Below are 21,318 nucleotides of genomic sequence, written 5' to 3'. Positions count from 1 at the left end.
CTTGCTGGATGGGTTAGAAGCCGATCCTCGGCTCCAACTCGGCCACTTTCTATAGCTCGAGAGTTCTTTACTGGCTCGAGGCTACCCCTTATCCCAGAATGCCCAGTGTCAGCTACCCAGATCTCGTTTGAGATAGCTCACATTAGACATAATCATAGAAGATAATCCATTATTATTAAACCTGGATATACAGTAAATTATCATGGTTTGCTTGGGAAGAAACTAATAACAAAACAAGTTAGCCAGTGAAACCATTGAAAAACTCCTCTCAATCCTCGAGGAAGGGGGAAGGAGGGAGGGATGCAAGAAGGAAGGCGAGATGAAGGGCAATTAACATGGACCGTTATGGTAGGTACATAACTTCTTTATGTTAAGTTGTCCAATCTCGCCTTCATTCTTGCTGGATGGGACAGCATCCCTAGCACCTCAATCCTGGGTGGCTCATTGGAGCAGACTCTTCAGAACCGTGGAACCAAAGGAAGCCCTGCCCTGAGAGACTAAATCTACTTTGTAATGAGAAATAAATGGATCTGCCCAAGTAGCTGCTGCACAAGTTGAATCTATGGGCAATCTAGATTGAAAAGCTACCGAAGTAGCTACTGACCTGGTTGAATGACCTTTGGGTCTTGCTGGAAGATATTTCTGTCTCAAATGGTAAGTATAGGTAATGGTGTCTGATAACCATTTTGACAAGGTTACATTAGAAACTGGAAGGCCTTGTTTGCTGTTAGCAAATGAAAGGAAAAACTGATCTGATTTTCTCAGCTCTTTAGTTCTATGGAGATAGAAACATAGTTGTCTATGCACATCCAATTGGAGTAATCTGTATTCTGCCTTGTTGGAATGATTAGGGAAAAAGACAGGAAGTTCAATGGACTAATTCAAATTGTGTTCTGAACAAACATTAGGTAGAAAAGATGGGTTGGTTCTCAGAGAAACACTGTTTTTGTGAAAAACTAGGTATGGAGGAAGAACACATAGGGCATGGAGTTCTGAAACACGTCTGGCAGAAGTAATAGCAACTAGGAAGAAAGTTTTCCAAGAGAGAAATTTCAAAGAATGTTATGCTGCTAGTTCAAAGGGTGGCAGTATCAAGGAGACCAGAACCAAATTGAGATCCCAAGGGGGCTCTTTCACTGGGGTCTAAGTAGAGATGCACCTCTCATGAAGGCTTTACAGAGTTTGTGAGACATTATGCTTGAGTTAAAAACTCCAATGTGAAAATTTGAAATGGCAGCTAGTTGTACTCTGATGGTAGCAGCAGCTGCACCAGACTGACACAGTTCTGCTAAGAAATCCAAAATCTCGTATACAGGAGCTGTAAAAGGATCTAAATTCCTGGATTCTGCCCAGTAAGAGAATCTGTTCCATTTTGCTAGCATAAACGTTCCTTGTAGTTGTCTTATGGGAGGAAACAATAATATCACGCACTGCCGGGGAAATATTGGGGAGCCTGGCTAAGAACTGAAGTGGAGTAACCAAGCTGTGAGCTTGAGAGATTGGAGGGATTGGTATAACCCGCCTGATTGATGAATCAAGAGGTCCGGCACTGGATCCAGAATACAAGGCTAGGCTAGAAGGTGGGGGTGAAGGAACAGAAACCAAATCTATCGAGGCCAATAGGGGGCAATGAGGATCATCTTGAAACCCAACGATTTTGCTTTCTGAATGACTTTTGGAATTAGGGGGAAGGGAGGAAATGCATAAAGGAGTCCCTGAGGCCAGTCATGGAATAGAGTGTCCCTGGGTGTCTGACCTGGAGGAGGAACAAGGGGGAAGTAGCTGCTGCATTTGTTGTTGAGGGGAGAGGCAAAGAGATTGCAGCAAGGCTGGCCCCATTTGCGGAAAATAAGATCCACAATATCCTGTTTCAGAGACCATTCATGAGACATGAGGATAGCCCTGTTGAGCCTGTCCACTATTACGTTGGATTTCCCAGGGATATGCATTGCTGTCAGAAAATATTGGGAGGAAATCACCCATTGCCACAGTCTGAGGGCCTCTTGGCACAAGGGGTAAGACCTGGTTCTGCCCTGTTTGTTGATGTACCAAACCACTGACATGTTGTCTGTCTGTATTGCAATAGTCCCGGCAGGGAGAGAGTCTTGAAGAGCTTGCAATGCTAGGAGCACTGCTCTCATCTCCAGGATGTTGATGTGCAAGCGGTACTCATGAGGTTGCTACGTGCCTTGGACTGTCTTCCCTAGATAATGTCCCCCTACCCTATCAGGGAAGCATCTGTGGTCACTGTGGCAGTCGGATGGGATTCCATGAAAGGTCTGCCCTGAGTCACTAGTGGGAAGACAATCCACCAGTAAAAGTGTCTTTTGCAAGATTCCGTAATTAGCATCATTTGAGACATGAGTAATTCCTGGAAGGACCATTGTGTGAAAAGAAGCCACTGAAGGATTCTCATGTGAAAGCGTGCTAAGGGAACTAGAAGAATGGCTGCTGCCATGGACCCTAGAGCTTGAAGAACATATTTGACTTGAATTCTTTTGCTCCTCAGGAGAAGTGACACCTGTTGTCGAATAATGGAAATGCATTCCTGAGGCAATTTTACAATAACTTTTCTTGTATCTAGCTCTGCTCCTATGTATGTAATAGATTGACAGGGCAACAAGGCAGATTTTTCGAAGTTTATTGTGATGTCTAGTTGAGCACAGGATGTGATGGTGTAATCTTGTACCTCTATAAGTTGTTTCCTGGTGGTAGCAGTGAGGAGCCAGTCATCCAGATAAGGAAACACCTGGAATCTTAGATGTCTCAGGTGAGCCGTAACTACTGCCATGCATTTGGTGAACACCCTGGGGGCTGTGGTGAGACCACAGGGCAGTGCTCTGAATTGGTAATGACTGGCCCCTAGCAGGAAGCATAGAAATCTCCTGGACCGTCTGTCCATTTTTATATGATAGTACACATCCTGAAGATCTATGGAGCACATCCACTTGTCCTGACCCAGAAAGGAGAGAATGGACTGCAGTGTTACCATTCAGAACTTTTCTTTTTGTACAGATTTGTTTAATCTGATGAGATCCAGAATTGGTCTCCAGTCCCCTGTCTTTTTGGGCACTGAAAAGAAACATGAGTAAGTTCCGGATCCTACTTTGTCTGCGGGGACTTCCTGGATGGCTCTTTTTTTCAAGCAGTCTTGAAACTTCTGTGACTGCCTCATCCCTTAGATTGGGTGAAACATCTGGGATGGACTTTTTTGAAACAAGAGGGGGTTGATGGAAGGGAATTTTGTAACCTCTGGATATAATGGATAGTACCCATTTGTCTTTTGTAATGTTTTGCCAGGCGATTGGGTACAATGAAAGCCTTCCCCCAACTGCCTCCAGAGTTGAGCAGTCGGGCATCCCTTCAGGGATGTTGATAGGGTTTGGAAGAGAACGTATTTCTGTCACCCTGATTCTGCTGACCCCCTCTACCACGATGGTGGCGTCTGCCATTGTTATTGTTTCTCCCTCTGCCCCTGGGGAAAAAATCACCACGTGCATCAGGCAAGGGTCCCTGGGATTTTCGAAACCACATCTTTCCACCCTTCTGACCCTTTGGGTATGGTCTGGTAGGAGTGGAAAAACAGACTCCCACATTAGAGAGTGCCTTGCCTTCCTGCTGGCACCTGGTAAGTGTGCCTTTCACCTGAGGCCCAAAGAGAGAGGAGCCATCAAAGGGGGTATTGGTGAAGGATGCTTTGAAAGGTTCCACAAACTGACACAGCTGCAGCCAAGAATGTCTCCTAAGAGCCACTCCTGTTCTTGCAGCTCTGCTCGCTCCATCAGCTGCATATGAAATAAGCCTCATGGAGGAGTTGACTACTGAATTTAGAGTCAGCAGCTAGGTAGCTACCTTAGCTGAAGCTCCCACAGCTGTGGGATCTTGTAGGGTATCTCCAAGCTCTTTTAGGAGATCCCTCTGAAGCCTAGTAAAATTGGAAAGATAGTTCAGGGACCTAAGGGAGAAGGTCGCTGATGAGAACATTCACTTTCCATATCTGTCCATCATACGAGAGTCTTTATTCGGTGGATGGACAGATGAGGAGGTTTCAGCTAACTCTCTCTTTGTGGCTGCTGCTACCACCATGGCATCAACTGGGACACCTTTAGTCAGGAATTGTTTGTCTTGGGGAGCTATGATAAATTTATTAGGTCTCCTCGGGACTGGTTCCATGGAATCTGGAGCTGACCAAGCCTTTTGAGACACTATGGACATGAGTGGATCAAAAGGCGGAGACCCCAAGGAGGTGAAAGGTCAGGAACCAAATGCATCCAGGTATACAGACTCATCCTTGGAGGGGGCTAGGGAAGTCCAGCTATGCTTCTGCCTAAGAATCTCGAGGATATCTGAAAAGGAAACATCTTCAGAGGGGGGACCTTGGGGACTCCTCCAATTCATCCAGGTCTGTATCTGAGGTGACAGACTCATGGGAGTCTTGGTGTTTCCTCTTGCACTTTTTCTTCTGGAAAGCCTGCTCAGAATGCTCTGGGGACATTTCAGAAGAAGAGGGTTCACCCAATGGGGCATCCTGGGGCATAGGTTCCCTATGCTTTGGGGCTGGAGGAGGAGCAGAGGTTGGCACAGGCACGGAGGGGACGGAGCCGATGGGACCAATAGTGGGGTCGTCTGTGGGGACAGTACTCTCCACATGTCCTTGAAAGCATCACGGTCTTGACACAAAGAGGGCTCCAGCTCTACGAAGTGACAGGAATCCCACTCTGCACCGAGGGCGATGGCTCCGAGGCCGATGTGGGAGCCAAGCCCAACTGAGCTGATGCGCCGAGAGGGAGAGCGGGGTCGGACAAGGGTCCGATGCCACTTCCCCCCTCGGAGCCGATGAGAGAGCTTTGGTACCCAGATACCTCGATGGAAGGAAGAACTGAGGTAATCAGAGCCAGCATCGGAGCCGAAGAGATTGGAGCCAAAGGAACCACTATTGGAACGTCCATGAACTCCAGCTCCAAACTAAGCATAGTCGGAGGAGGAATCAAAATCGAAGCAGATGGAGTCGAGGCCTGTTGAGGCGGGCTCGAAAGCATTTTTGCAAGGGCCTGTGACTTCAGCAACCTACTGACCACTCTCTCCACGTCCTGATCAGACAACCTCGAGGATCAAGAGGAGTGGGAAGATGAGCGATGACTGGCTTTGCTCTGAAGTAAGGGTGATTATGGTACAGAGCAAATCAGCTCCAATGAAGGAGACCTAGCTCGTTTGTTGCTCCGTGATGGCTCTGAGGTAACAGCCGATGGAGGAGTAGTCTTGTCTGTGCTAGAGGGTACTGACACACTTGGTTTGTCAAGCCCACAGGTCAGTTCTGAGCATGGAGCTGACGGCTTGACTGACTTCAAAGATTTCACTGGCTGAGATGCTTTAGCCGGAGAATCCTGTTTCAACAATCCATGGAGGATTAGCTTGTTTTTCTGCTCCTGCAGGACCCTTGGACTAAAGGCATGACAAACAGAGCAAGAGTCCTGTAGGTGCAGAGCCCCCAAGCAGTACACACAACTAGTGTGCCCATCTGTCAGAGACATCTTCTGACAGCATGAGTCACACTTTTTAAACCCTGAGGTTTTAACTTCCTTGGACATTTTGAAGTACCACAAAAAGACACATTACAATAATAAAAAAAATTATATTAATAAAGACCTTAAAGGAGACCTTCTAACTTAAATGGCTGTCCTTAAGAGGGGGGGAGGGAAGAACTTTCTAACTTAAACGAGTTCAGGGAACAACAGAAGGCCTAGCGACTAAGAGGCGATGGCCAACACTGCACAAAAAACACAACAAAAGACGAGATAAGGGGTTTACGACTAAATAAACTTACAAACTACTAAAACAGAGAAAAATATACCAATTTTTCAAGTAAATTATTTGACTTTAAATAGAGAAAAAAGTTATACTAAGCCTGAGCCAGTATTGACGCAACCTCACAGCTAAAGCGGCAAACGAGATCTGGGTAGCTGATGCTGGGCATTCTGGGATAAGGGGTAGCCTCATGCCAGTAAAGAGCTCTCGAGCTATAAAAAGTGGCCGAGTCAGAGCCGAGGATCAGCTCCGAACCCATCCAGCAAGAACGAAGGTGAGATTGGACAACTTAACATTCACTATTTCCAGGTCCTGAGAATGTTGACACCAGAGACTTTTTAAGTATCATTGAAGTTTTCTCATATGCAGTCTTGCATATGGAATTAGCAGAATGCGTGAGGCCATGAGCCCTAGGGCTTGCAGTATTTTCCTTGCAGATAGCTGGGTTTTATTGGCCATTAGTTTGAAATACTTTGTCAGGTGGATCTGCTTTTCTGGAGTGAGGAATGCCATCTGGGAAGTTGTGTTCAAGCTTGCTCCCAGGAATACAATTTTTTGGCTGGGCAGCAGTTGTGACTTTGTTTCGTTGATGGTGTATCCCAGTGAAGTTAGAAGTCTTTTTACAAATTCCAGGTGCTGAAGTAGCAACTCCTGACTGTCCGCCTGAATCAGGCAATCGTCCAAGTATGGGTATATTTGAATATTTCTCTGCCTGCAGTATGCAATGGCATTTTGTGAATACTCTGGACGCAGTAGATAAGCCAAAGGGAAGTGCAGAGAGCTGATAGTGCATAGAGCCTGCCCTGAAGCGTAGATATTTCCTGCAAGACTCCCTTATGGGGATGTGCAGATAAGCTTCTTTTAAGTCTACGGTGACTAACCAGGCATCCTTGGCTAGTATAGGAAGAAGCTGTTGCAGTGTAAGCATTTTGAATTTTGGGATCACCAGAAAGGTGTTGAGAATTGATAGATCCAGGATAGGGTGCCAAGAGCTCTCTTTTCTGGGCACCAGGAACAGTTCATAACTGTCCCCTTTGTTCTACTGGAACAGGTTGAATAGCCCTGATATGGAGAAGGGGAAAACTTGCTTTTGAGCCTCTGCCCACTGGTTTGGAGGAAGGTCTGGCAACCCAATTGGTGTTGGCAGTGAGTGGAAGTAGAATCTGTATCCCTGGGATACAATGTTTAGAACCCATTGGTCATGAGTAATGGACATCCAGTTTTTTGCATGAAGGGCGAGTTTTCCTCCAAGGGGCACAAGTACTTGGGCATGGCTGGGAAGAATAACTGGAAAGTCATTGTGAACTTTTTCCATAAGGGGTGGCTTACCACTCCCTGGTTTTGAGGTGGAAACACTCCATTGTTTAGATCTCTGCATACCCTGAGACTGTAGTCTTGGTGGTCTGCTTCCCCTGGGTTTGGCCTGAGAGGGACTGGAAAGGACCAGTTTTTTGAAGGCCAATGCCTACTGAATCTAGGTGGCTGCACCTGTAAGAAATCTTTGACTGTTTGCATAGATTTAGCTTTTTCTTCCATCTTTTTAAGAACTTCTGCTGCTTTTGTGCCAAACACTCCTGATTTAATGGACCATCTAGTAATTTTGCTATGACATGGTCAGGCAAGACTTGTTCTTTTAGCCAAGCATGCCTTCTCAGTACATACCCAGTGACAGCAGCCCTGCAAGATGCGTCTAAGGCATCAAACCCACATTGCAAAGTATGTTTACTAACTTGGTTTGCAGAATGCATTAACTCTTGTAAATCTTTATTTTCTGCACAATCTGAAAGCAATACCAGTTTTTGTTTAATTAGTTGCATAATATGTTGCTGGTACTTCAACATGTGAAAATGGCAATTCAAAGTCCTGATGGCAAGAGTTGCAGAGGTATATACCTTCTTACCCCATCTGTCTAAAGCTCTAGAATCCCTGTCTGAAGGGGTAGGATTTTTTGGCTGTAGTAGCCTTAATGCCTTTAGGTCCCTGGGAAATGGTCTTTGGATCCGCAGTAGGATTCTTAGACAATAATTTATGGGAATCAGGTACTCTGTACTTTTTTAAAATATCATAATGGGAATGCAGAAGGTTTACAGGGCACTATTTTAGAACATATAGATAAAAGTAGTTGCTATGATGTTAAAAGCAAGCTCCTATACAAAGAAGCTTTGCTTATTTTAAAGTTTGGCACTTTAAATCCTGATGGTATGAATGTTTCTTATAATTGGAAAGTTTTAATTTAATTGTTTAATTATGTAATTTATTGTCCAATTGAATTAATGAATTGTACATAAGGTGGGATTTACAAGAGTTCTATATTTCATTGAAGGGAGCATATCCTGAGGTGCTAGAACATATTAAATTTGCTTTTCTTTTCCTGGACTGGATTGCTGTATTTACTCTGTAGTACCTGTCAGGTTTTCTAGGAGCTGGTGGTAAGGTATCAGGAGTAAGACTGGACTCCAAGAAGACATTGTCTACAATATCCAGGACAGGGGGTATAGCTAGAGGCCTGTGCTGAGGCAAATCTAAAAATTCCCTGAGTCTCTTTTTGGACTTAGGATAGTCTTGGTATTCCCAGCAGAAATGCTCTCTTAAGGTATGCAAGGTTTCACCAAAAGAGAAATCCTCTGGAGGGGAGGCAGACGGAATGGATTCCTCTGCATCTGAATCCTCATAGGTAGATAAGGGTATGTTCCTGGTAATCAGAAGGGTCAGAGTCATCAGACTCCTTTTCTGTAGAATCAGAAGGAAATTAATTTCTTTGTCTTTTGGCAGGGGAAGGCTGGCTTCCCCCAATTAGAGTAATAAGGTCTTCAGCCATTCTAAGCATTTGTTTTTGTGGCATGGGAGGATGAGCATGCGCTTTGGATGTTGGTTTTCTAGGCGTAGTATGAACTCTGGGCCTGAGAAACTCGGTAGTTTTAGTAGGAAATTAAGTTGTCAGTTTAATATGATTATCGGTAGGTTGGAATACACCCTCAGAAGCCGGTGCCTACACAATGGCTCTGGACCTATCCAAGGTAGAGACATCCACAGATTTCATAGTCAAAGAAGCATCTCGTGGCATACCGGACTCCGAATGGGTCTCAGCAGAGGTCTGCGAATCTGTAGAAGCGGCATCAGGGGCTGCAAAGGTGTCTCAGTGAGTACTGGTGGACTGGCGACAAGCTTAACGGAAGCATCGTCGGCAGTTTTTGACCTATGCGGTCTGTCCCTGTCTTTGTCAGTTAGAAGGCTTACTGAAGCCATTTCGGAATACGGGGAATGAGAGCGAAGGAATTTATCTACAAAAATAGACAGATGATGAATGGTTTGGGCATTAAACAAGGCACAAAACTGACAGCTAGGGACACTGTGGTCTGGGCCTAAACAAGTGACGCAGTAAGAATGAAAATCTCTGTGAGGTATTTGCTTTCCACAGGCAAGACAATTGTTAATTTTTCTGACATCTGTTAGAGCAAGAAAAGAGAATCCCCAACGGGATACTTAGCTTTAGAAGACTTCAGGTCTGAAACACAAAAAACGAAAATTTCAGGTAGTGGCCGACTGGCACTTGCGAACTGCTTCTGCTTCAGGCTCCTTCTTGGCAAGAAAGACTGATGTAATGGCATTGGCTGCATGTTTTATACCCCTGATGACCTGACATCATGGAAGAGGTGACAGCATCCGACGCAGAAATCCCAAGACTCTGGTATTTGGGCCGACTAAGGGCTACCTGCAGGCAGATAACCCAAATGTGATGACTGCAACAGTGAAACACAAAGAACATCAGCAATAGTAATCTCCCTTCACAAAGGTAGGCCATCAACTAACCCTGGGAAATACAGATGTACAAGTCTAACCAGCCTCATCTGCAAGGCCATGGAAAGAATTATCAAGGACCTTATCAACAAGGACATAGGTGACTCCAAATGCTGGACCCAAACCAGTTTGGGTTTGTTAAGGGTAGATTATGCTTATTAAACCTGGTAGACTTCTTTGAGAATGGCACCAAAGCCATGGATGAAGGTAAGACAGTGCACACAGCTTATCCTGACCTTGCCAAGACTTTGACACAATCCCACACTCTAGCATAATTGAGAAACTCTCCCAGCTTGGGATTAACCCTTGCATTACTAGATGGGTAGACAACTGGCTCACTGACAGAACACGCTCTGTCAAAACTGGTGATTCCTCCTCAACCAATAGACCCATCACCAGTGGAGTACCACAGGGGTCTGTGCTGGACCCTTGCCATTTGGAATCTATTTCTCAGAAGTGCAGGCCAAAGTAAACATTATCTGGTTCACCAAGTTCACTGATGATTGCAAACTGGGAGAAATCATTGAGTCTTCTAATGATGTCAACATATTACAAAAAGGGGTAATACAAATGAATGATTGATGACAAAGTCATGGTCTAAAACTAAATGCAAAAAAAATACATTATTATTCCCTTTGGCAAAACGGAATTCCCTAAAAATTACAATACTGACAGCACCCCCTCCTGAGTTCCAACCCAGTGGTGCAAGACTTGGGAACACAGGTTGACAGCAATCTGAACTTTGACCACGAAGTTTCCACAGTAGTAAGGAAAGCCTTCTACGTAGCACACCTCATAAGCAAGTGCATAGCATCCAGGTCAAGGGATGTTATAACTCCACTGTACTTGACACTCATCGGACCACTAATATAGTATAATGCACCCTTTTGCATGTACCTCCCCAGACACCTGCAACAGCTGGGGAGACCTCAGAGGTTTCTCACTAAGAAAATACAGCCATGACCTATGTGGACAGGCCAAAAGCCCTGTCACTTTACTCTGTATCTTATAGGCTGCCGAGAAGTGACTTATGCCTGGCCTATCGGGCAATGTCCGACTCTGCCCTAATGGAAATGCTGCACATCTGCAAATCAAAAGGGACAAGAGTCACTCACTCTAGGAATCTTAACCTAGTCTGTGACATTAACACAACATGCTGGAGAGACAGATATCTCGCAGAGACTGCTGCTTCTCTGGAATAGACTTCCTATTCACATAAAACAGAGCTCCTCACTGACCATATTCAAACTCAACCTAGATAACTGGCTGGGAGACCACAAATTCATTCCTGGGGTGGCACCCTTGTCCCTCATGGACAGGGGTAGCCAGTGTTGATCACAGACCTGCTCTTTTCATAAATTAATTCTACAAACTACCTAAAAAGAACAAATGGGGATACTTAGGATTAACATAGCTAGGCTTGTAAAGGCTCTAGGACCGCTAGCCTAGTAACCTCCTATGAACCTACGAACCTGTAAGAGAGACTTCAGATACCATTGAATCTTTCTTATGTGAAGTTTGGACAGAGGTATCATGAGAATCATAGATGCCATGGGACTCAGAATCCTGAGGTATTCCGTCCCTTGCCCGCTAAGGGAACCCCAACCGCCACAGAAAACACTGCTAACTCCCAGACCATAGTGGCTGTATGTGCAGCACCAGAGGGATCTGGGGAAAAATCCTGGAATAGAGCTAAATATAGATCTATGTTTTTTTTCCTGTGGAATAAAAGTTCTTTGCATTGAGATTCACTTAGAATCCCAGCCTGAATAGGAGATCTCTCACCAAAGAGAAGGAGTCCTGACACTTTGAAAAAGAATTTGCATAGATAAGTCAGTCATCTAAACATGGAAAAAAAGTGGATACCCTGTAGCCTGCAAAGTGCTATAACTGGAGCTAGACAATGATTGTGAACAATCTTGGGACAGTGGATGGCCCAAAGGTTAAGGCAGGGAATGGATGATGCGATCCAGACACATAAAACCTTAAGAAACATCTGAAGCCTTAATGGATAGGAATGTGATAATAAGCATCTTTTAAATCTCAAATGGGGAGAAGGGGTAAATGACTGTGTTGTGAAACCATCTTGAATTTGGACACTATCACAAACTGGTTTAAGAAAAAGGTCAATAACTGATCTCTGGGCATTTTCTTTCTTTGGCATCAGAAACATTCTTAAATCAAAACCTCTTTCATTCTTCCCCAATGGGAAAGAGGAACTATTTACCCCCCCCCCCCCGCAATAAAGCATGTGCTGTAGGACAGGAGGGAACAGAAGAGTTTGGTCTGGTAAATGTGGAATAATTCCCTGCAATGGAGTGACCACTTCCCACTACCATCTGTACCCCTGTTGAATCAGTCTTAGAACCCATTTGTCTGAAACAGCCTGTTGCTAAAGACAGAAATGGATATTAAGACTTTCTGGAAGGGATAAAGACTGCTAGGATGGTAGGGAGGGCAAGGCCCCTTACATAGTCATTCTGACTTCTTCGACTGTCTTTTGTTCTTGGGAGGGGCCCTGCTTTCCTTTAGGGAACCTCTCCACCATTGTTTTTTAATGTCTGCTTACCAGCACATTGCTGAGACTGTTTGTTTATTTCTTGCCACAGTTGGACAAGGGATAAAAAAAAAACCTTGGAAAATTTAGAGAAGGAGGGATACAAAAAAATCTGAGAAATTCCCTATATCACTTTAACCCTCTCGTCACATTTTTGATAACCTTTGCAGCAGCGGGTCCACTATCTCTCCAAAAAGGAATTTAAAATCTCATGTTTACATCCTCTAGGAGGTTCTCAGAATGAAGCCAGGTACACCTCCTCAACACAGTACTACGGGCAACACATTTGAAATGAGTAGAGACCTTAAAAATAAAAGAAACCAAATCACACAAAGCAGATTTTTCCTCACAGGAAGGAACTGCAGATAAAACATATGTCATATTTTCAGAAATAGTGAACTTTATGTATTTTGCCTTTTTTAGGGACAGCAGGCTGTATATCAGGAAAATTGCAGGCAGTGACACACACACTTCTTCCAGAGTTGACAGAACTAGGGAAATTGGAGAAGGTCCTGGAAATTCTTCTGTAACTGCTGGTAGTATTTCTGGGGGGACTAAGAAACCTCAGTGTTCTCCCACTGAATACACTTGAGTCTGAATCCGAATTCTGAGGGAAGAAAATGTATCTGTTCCATCACATTCCTGTTCAGCTTTAATTTCTTGAATCTGTTTAGGAAAAGAGGAATCCCTTTCCCTCTTACCAGAAACCACTTAATAAGAAAGGTCAACAGACTGTACAAGACCATGAGCTAGACTTAATAAACTACTCCTGTCCAGTGAAACTGGAGCAGGAAAAGTTGTAAGTTTAGTTTTCTGTTTTTTTTTGGCAAGAAAATTAAGGCAAACATTTTTAATAGCAGCAATAGCTACCTCAGGGATAGGGACAACATTCTGGTTAAGCATCTTCCCTGACTCTTCTCGCAGCACCAACAAAAGTGGCTCTTCCTTGTCCACTAAGTGGACCCCAACAGCTGCAGAGGACATTGCTAACCCTAGTCCACAGTGGCTGTATTTGCCACACCAGAGGAATTCAGGGAAAAAGAAGAGTGGTCTGTGGAACTAGCTTGGCCACAGCAGAATCTCTCACTTGTGTCTGAGGCAAATTATCAGCCTGCAGTGGTGGCATAAGCTGCTTAGTTAACCTTTTTAACACCATTATTAAATTATCACTTAAGACATTGGCAAGCATACATTTATGTAAAAGAAAACAAACCATGTGAGGAGCTTCTACTAGCTAAGAATTATGAGTAATGAATGATTCCTGATATATAAGCTGAGATATAAGAACAGTTTTATTGAAAATTACTCAGATAAAAGTTTGTTGACTAAGCAGCACTTAACACTCCAAAATATTGTTTCTGTGTCACCAAAACCACCCCACCTTCCATGCACTGGTATATTATAATCATTTGTAGTAGCTGCTTCACAATAAATAAAAGCTGGTTTCCTGACAGGATGAATTTGCACAGAAATGCATTTGCTAAATTTTACATTGCCAACTTTTAACTCCAAAAAAAGAATATTGCAATAAAATGAATAATTAATGTTTTCCCTGTACAGCTGTGAAGGTTATATATGTTAGAATGATGAAAGTTGTCTGTCTACATGCCATTTTTCAGAGGAGTTAAACTGCTACTGATTTTGCACCACAGGTACAACAAAACTGCATGTAGACAGATAACCTTCATCATTCTAACACATAACCTTCACAGCAGACCACTCAACTGTTTATATTTTCAAAGAATGTCCAGATTTTTGACTCAAACGTTTGGTCTTTTCCTCATAAAATGTGAGATTTTCTGGCATTGAAGTCACTAAATAAAGACATATTTATTTGAGTCACAGACTTCATATCTTTTATAAAATACGTGCTAACACAAATCCTTTTATTCTACCAACTTTTTATTTTATAGTTTAGTTTATAAGAGCAATATTTAAAATCTTTCTCTATTTTTGGTCCTTTGTCCCCTCATTATTTTAGGTTTTGCCAGATTTCTTGTGCTAAGAGGTTGTGAGATAGGCATCTGAAACATGCTTTAAAAGTTTAAACAAATTATGTTCTCTGGAGCAACCTCCCTTGTGTAGGAGTCTGAACCCTCTACATACCTCACAACCTCTTAGTGCAATAAATCTGGACAAATTTGAAAATAATGGGGGGGGGGCATTATGTCTTTTCATGTTTCAAAAACACCACTTACAGATTCACCAATATCATCAGATTCTGCCCACTCTCCTACTTTTAATTTACTCTATTACTTGAAAAATTAAAATTAATTTTCATTCACATTTTCTAAATCAAGAGTTCATAGTCCATGCAAAAATGTCCATCTTTTTCTACATTCTCTGAACTTTATCTCACAATTTCTTTTTCTATGTTCTTTTTTCTCATTTTGATCATGTCTCTGCTTTAGAAATTCAGCTAATAAGTGAAAAAAGTAGCAAAAAAGAATATACTTTTAGCTGATTCCAGTGCAAAACAGCTCCCCCCATTTGTCCATTTATAACAGACACACTTGTCATATGGCATAGAACTTGATTCTATATGTGCAAATAAACTAAGGCTCCCACCTTCCTGTCCATGCACACTCACATGCACCCATGCACTTATGTGCAGTCACATACACACACTCATTCGCCCACACTCGTATACATCTATTTGAGAACACTTGCATACAAGCTCTCACCAACTCTTGCACACACACACACACACACACACACACACACACACACACACACACATACACAAAACAGTCTGAGTTTATTTAAAGTCGGGTGGGGTGCTCCATATGGCTCCAGCATCCTTGCCTATAGATTTAATAGAACTCAGTATTATGTAAACATTGAATTTAGTACTGTTTAGAATAAGCTGCCAAATTACACACCATTAGTACTGTTTAAACATTAAAATTAGTAGAATTTATTACTGGAATCTGCCCCAATAAAGCATCCTTAGTATTGTGTAAACAAAGTTAGTAGAATTTAGTACTGTTTAGCCTAATCTGCCTCAATAAAGCAACCTTATTAGTCTGCACAAACAAGACATCCTTAATAGTCTTCTAATTCCAATATACCACCCTTTTGTAGCTCACCAATCAGAGGACAAGACAGCAGGGATACGGAAGGGAGATTAGATAAGCAAATTACAAAGGTAACAATGGGGGGATATATGTATGTATCCCAAATATGCAACAAAATCTAGAAGGTTTAGGATCTTTGCTTTTAAAGTGTTCACATAGGTATTTTTATACCCCTAGCAGACTCCAAAGAATTTTCCTCAGGTAGACAGCAAATACTGGAGGTGTGACAGGAAGAAAGAAGTAACTGGGAACATATTTTCTGGGAGTGTAATGAGTTGAAGGACTTGAAAAATTCCCTGCAGTTTGCACTGTTGGAGATGCTGGGTGAGCAAATTGGGGCAACTAGGGAAATTATTTCTTTTAAGCTGCAATACAGAATCAGAATTGCGTATACATAGTTAAGGCCTTGCTGAGTCTAATTATGATTGCTGCCAAAAAAGCAATTACTAGAAAATGGAAATCAAAGCCTAAAGCAACTTTATTGGAAGTAATGAAGATAGTAACAGAAATAAAACAACTAGAACTGGGATCTTTGAAAAAGGGTAGGAGCAAATTACACTAGAAAAAAATGGAACTGTGGGGTCAATACATGCAGAGGAGGAACAAGGTTTAAAAGAAGACAGGATCTGAATGAGCTATGTAATGCCTGACTGCCAATGACTGGCTATATTAAAAGTGATGTATAATGTTAGCACTTTTTGTAAGGTATGTTTGCAACAGAGATTGTGTTGTTTTGGTTTATTTCTATTTATATAAATTTAAGATTGCCTATATCATACATGAAAATGTAATAAAGATTTTTTAAAAAAAAAAAAAAAAGGCAGCATGGATATGCAGTTCCCCAGTTTCTCTGTAGCCAGCTTGGTGGATATGGACATCTTGAGATAAGAGAGCAATTGTCTCACGTTAACTGACAACCAGTTAATTCTTAAAGAAACATACCCAGTATGTCAGAGGATGGCTAATTAGGTCAAACAAAGCCAACTCTCAGGTTAAGGTAGCCTCCTAGGTGAAAGATAACCTTAAGATCCTCTTCAGCTATGTCAGAAACCTCAAATGCATCACACAGCAATAAGCTGAACTGATGGTTAATGGTGCCACATTCACTCAAGCAGGATACATAGCAAACTTGTTAGCGGATACATTCGGATCCCATCATCCCTAACCACTCCCCAAGAAATACCTCAAACATAACCCCTCCAACTATAACTACAGAGCATATACTGGCTGTGTTTGCTAAAGCCAAGAACATAGCCTCAATGGGCCCCAATAACATACAGGGATGTCTCCCGAACAGTCTAAAATATGACTACTCAGGACTCCCTGGAGTTAGTATTTAACTACAGTCTTAAAACAGGCTTTCTGTCACAAGAATGGATACTGCAATGGTCATAGCCTTTCATAAGGGAAGACCTTCACCAGAGCCTGGCTACTACAGACCTATAAGTTTGACTAAGCAAAGCCATGAAAAGATTTATCATGAACATTATCAACAAGGACATAGGAGACCTCCAGACATTGAATCCATCCCAGTTTGGCTTTGTCAAAAGAAGGCCATGCTTACTAAACCTGGTGTATTTCTTTGAAAGGACACAAAAGCAATGGATGAGGGGAAAGCTTTACAGATAGCCTAACAAGATCTGGCTAAAGCATTTGATACAATATCCCACTCGGTCATTGTCAACAAACTTACGGAAATAGGCATAAACCCCTTTATAACATGCTGGATAGATATTTGACTGGTGTACAAGGCATCTCTGGACCCTGTTTTGATTAACCTGTTGCACATTTGTAAAACAAACAACATCAGAACTGTTAGATCAAAATACATTCTCTGGAGAGATCCTCCCTCACCTAATTTAAGCACAACTTGGACCTATGGATGGATAATCAGAAATTCACTCCTGTTCTGGCACATATGTCTCTGATGGACACAGGCAATCAGTAAATCACCCCCCATATATATTAAACTTGTGGGTCACATTTGTGTTGTACAGCTAGGTCTATGATGGTCATCATTAGCCTTGTACACACCTATGAACCTATGCACCTATGAAGAGTAAAGTAAATAAGTAAGCTCTAAGTAATAAAGTACCCACCTTTTAGTGCACTGGCTAGTTGTACTTAAATGAGCATCTCTCAGTCGATAGATCCCAAAACAAAGCATGTTATATGTTTTTAATGCTTTGCAAAACAGATCTCCATAGCAGCCACCATCCTATAGATAAAAAAAATAAAGAAGAGGAGGTTATATTCAAATTGGTATATCTTCATCTGAAGTTACTGTATTATATATTTGCCTCTCTCTCTCTGATCTGTATCATAATACTGTTAATAACTGTTTGTATATTTATGATTGCATTTGTCTGTAACTGTATTCAACTGGGCTGTGTCTACAATTAGTCATTTGTGATCAGTCTACTAACCCGGTAAACAAACATAAATAAAATAAAACAAACATTTCCATATTCTTTGTTTCCTATCATTGGTTCAGTGTTTGGAATATTCTGCCACCAGAAGTATACATAATTGTGTGCAACCATTTTAAAAAACTGGCAAACCAATCACTGATGGGTGGTGACTGCACTATTGTGAATAGATCATTATGACACTGACAAGATCACCATACAGATGGCTGAAGCAATACAATGATGAAGTCACACTAAGCCTGATTGCATGACACACAATAAAAAGGAAGGCAATCCTGATAAAAGGGCTTATTCATTAGTGCTGTGGTCAATGCTCAGCTGAAAACAAGTCTATCCGCATCAAATGACAATGCCACTGCCTGGTTTATGTCTTTTCTAATGGCATCTCCTTGTGTTGTGTTGCAAAAGTGAGCATCTCATTTATTAGTACGGACATAGCAGAGCAGTTTCTGTTTTCCCTGCTAGTACCAGATTCAATACAACATGTCTGGTCAAATACAGATGTATTCAGACCTTGCTGGCATTATTTTTCAGTTTGCTGGCTTGGATTCACAAAGATGTTTGTTAGCAGGTTTGTGAAATAGGAAGGTGGAAATATACATCTGCTAAACAAGTTAGTGTGGCTTAGCCATCTCACTCTCTATATTTCTCATGACTGTACCATTCTGAAACATTCTGCTTCACTTCTGTTTTCTTCTACTTTCCTATGGACATTCTGCAGTACCTGTCCTCAAATACTCTTGCACCAGCTTGTTTGAAGAATTTACCACTTTTCCTCAGCAACATTTGTTTATTTGCACATTTGTTTATTTATATTTAACTAGGAGTGTCTAGCTGAGAAATTCCACTTTCAGTGGAGTTCCAGAGAGACATCTCCAAGACAAGAAGACAACAATGAAGTAACAATACAATAATTTATTACTGCCAATGGTACAACAGGTAGCACAATCTAATTTGCTGCAGAAAGATGAGTGTTCTAGTCACACACCAGGTAGATAAACTGTTGATCCTGCAGTACTGCATAAGGAGGAGTGCTGCACTCCTGAATGTGTCGTCCTTTGTATGAGACATTAAAACAGTAGCCCATCTACCTGAGCTGGTGGTAACTTAGGTGGATGTAATAAATCCCACTGCAGCTATCAAAAAGAGTAGGGGTTCTTTATTTATAAAAAACACAAAATTTTACAATAAACTTATATACATATTTACAATATATAAATTATTTACATAAGTAACTGTTTTATTAATTATTTACACAATAACAGGAATATTATATTTAGTTATAAGATACCCATTCAATTTTCCATAACCAAAATCTTATTTTCTTTATCATCATTGCCAAATCCCATTTTACATTAAACAAAACTTCCTTAATCATTTGTTTCCAAATTAGCCATGTTATATAAAACATTTTTATTGAATTTTGCTACATATTTTCACATTTTCCTTTATAATAGCCATATTTGATGATGTCCATCTTTAATTCACTTGCATTTTCAATTACTTCTAAATATTTTAAATCACTAACTTCTTCCATAAAGTTTTAATTCATCTACATTCAAGAAAAAACATGCTCACTGGTCTCAAATTCTTTACAATACAAACAGATTTAATCCTTTTTCATCCTATATGGCATCTTTGCTTTCATATTTCCATAAAAAATCTTGACATTCATCAATGTATTTACATCTTGACATTCCAGCTTGAATTGCTGCAATTCTAACTTTTGATAATTCTTTCCATGGGTATATAAGAATATTTTTTCATAATGTTATTATACCATTTTCTTCTATTACCTTCTATTTCATCAATATTTATTCTCTATGAGATTTTATTTTGATAATTATTTAATTCATGACTGACCCATAACTTTTTCCTTTTATTATTCCAAACATATAACCATTCTTCTTTATAAATAGATTTCAATATTTATATTACTAATGAATCATCATTACACTTTAAATATTGTAAGTGCAACAATGTTACATAAACTATTGGATTAATCAATCCTAACCCCCCTTCTTTTCTACTAACGTACAATATACCTCTTATATACCTCTCTTTACAGGATTCAAGCTAGGACCCAAATAAATAAAAAAATTATATAAACTTTCTTTTCACATGAAGCAGGTAAACTAAAAGGATTTGTTGGGTATGATATACTAGCTAAAAGAATATTATTAAATAAACTTTTTATTTAAATGATAATCTGAACGTTTTCCAAAACCTACACATATTATGCATTTTTACAGTTTTCTTTCTTTCCATAATTGCAGTGCACTCTCCTGCTTCCCAAAACAAATCCCAAGCACTTTTATGTTTATTAAGTTAAACTTAATGCCTCCTAACATACCATCAAAACTTAATCCTTGACTTTTTTTCATTTTCAATCCTATTACATTTAAATAATCTTGCAACACTTTTATTATTCTATTCATACCTATACCATTTCTTGCAGTAATAATAATATCATCCGCATAAAAAAGTAAAATTGGAACTACTTTCTCATTAGATATGTAACTTATCATTTCCATTTCTTTATTTATAAATGAAGAAATCACATTGACTACTACAGAAAATATTATACTACTCAAGGGACATCCTTGTCTTATATACTTTTAAAGTATTATTTCCTTAATTAACCAACCATTAATCAATGCTCTTACTATATTAAACTTATATGCCATTATGCATACTGTTATAATCTTAGTCCCTATGTTATATAATTTTAATATGTCCCATAACACAGTATGCTGAACAGAATCAAATGCATTACTTGTTTCACATACCATAACTGGACGGCGCAGTGGTGCAGAGGTTAACGTTGTCACCTCACAGCAAGAGGTTCTCTGGTTTGATTCTTGGCTGGGGTACCTTCTGGGTGGAGTTTGCATGTTCTCCCTGCATTTGCATGGGTTTCCTCCGTGTACTCCGGTTTCCTCCCATATTATCAAGACATGCATCTGGAGAATTTCTCCCCGGGCCTCCACTGAAAACAGGCTCTGTGGATCCTAGTCGGACTTTCCCGATCAACAAATGTAAAATAAAATAAAATATAAAATAATAAATAATTCTAGCTTGATTATTTCTATATTATACATCATCTACAGCTTCTCACATAACTAAAAGTAACTCTTGAGCACATTTTCCTTTTATACCATATATACTTTTATTCATAACTTTATTTATTTTGCTTTACATTCTTCTTCTTCTTCTTTTGGCTGTTCCATTAGGGGTTGCCAAAGTGGATCATCTGTTTCTATTTCTTCCTGTCATCTGCATCTTGCTCTGTCACACCAACCACCTACATGTCCTCTTTCACCACATCCATAAACCTTATCTTAGCCCTTCCTCTTTTCCTCTTACCTGTCAGCTCCAGCCTTAGCATCTTTTTCCCAATATACCCAGCATCCCTCCTGAGCTGATCCTCTAATATACTGACTCCTAATCCTGTCCATCCTCGTCACACTCAATGCAAATCTTAACAGCAAAACAGCAAAATAAATATCCAGAAACAATACAGATTTATTCTGCTTTACATTATTAGATGTAAAATCTTCATACATATATTTTATAATGAGAAGTTATGTACCTACCATAACGTTCCATGTTAGTTGTCTTCTTCTCGCCTTCTTTCTTGCTGGATGGGTTC

General features: G+C 40.8%; 1 protein-coding gene across 32 annotated transcripts in view; it reads right to left on the bottom strand.

Moving 5' to 3' along the window:
• Positions 1-21,318, bottom strand: part of KCNMA1 (potassium calcium-activated channel subfamily M alpha 1) — a 4,085,072-nt gene that overhangs the window by 236,782 nt on the left and 3,826,972 nt on the right. For all 32 annotated transcript variants that reach the window (XM_044055788.1, XM_044055796.1, XM_044055806.1 and 29 more), the window contains one exon: positions 17,337-17,455. In XM_044055788.1, the coding sequence (XP_043911723.1) occupies positions 17,337-17,455 (119 nt within the window). The remainder of the gene's footprint in view (positions 1-17,336; positions 17,456-21,318) is intronic.

The sequence above is a fragment of the Protopterus annectens genome, chromosome 14.part0 (genome assembly GCF_019279795.1).
Source record: "Protopterus annectens isolate FY-2018-M chromosome 14.part0, PAN1.0, whole genome shotgun sequence".
Classification (NCBI taxonomy): domain Eukaryota; kingdom Metazoa; phylum Chordata; order Ceratodontiformes; family Protopteridae; genus Protopterus; species Protopterus annectens.
The sequence above is the reverse complement of the archived record's forward strand: the minus strand, read 5'-3'. Positions and strand labels throughout refer to the sequence as shown.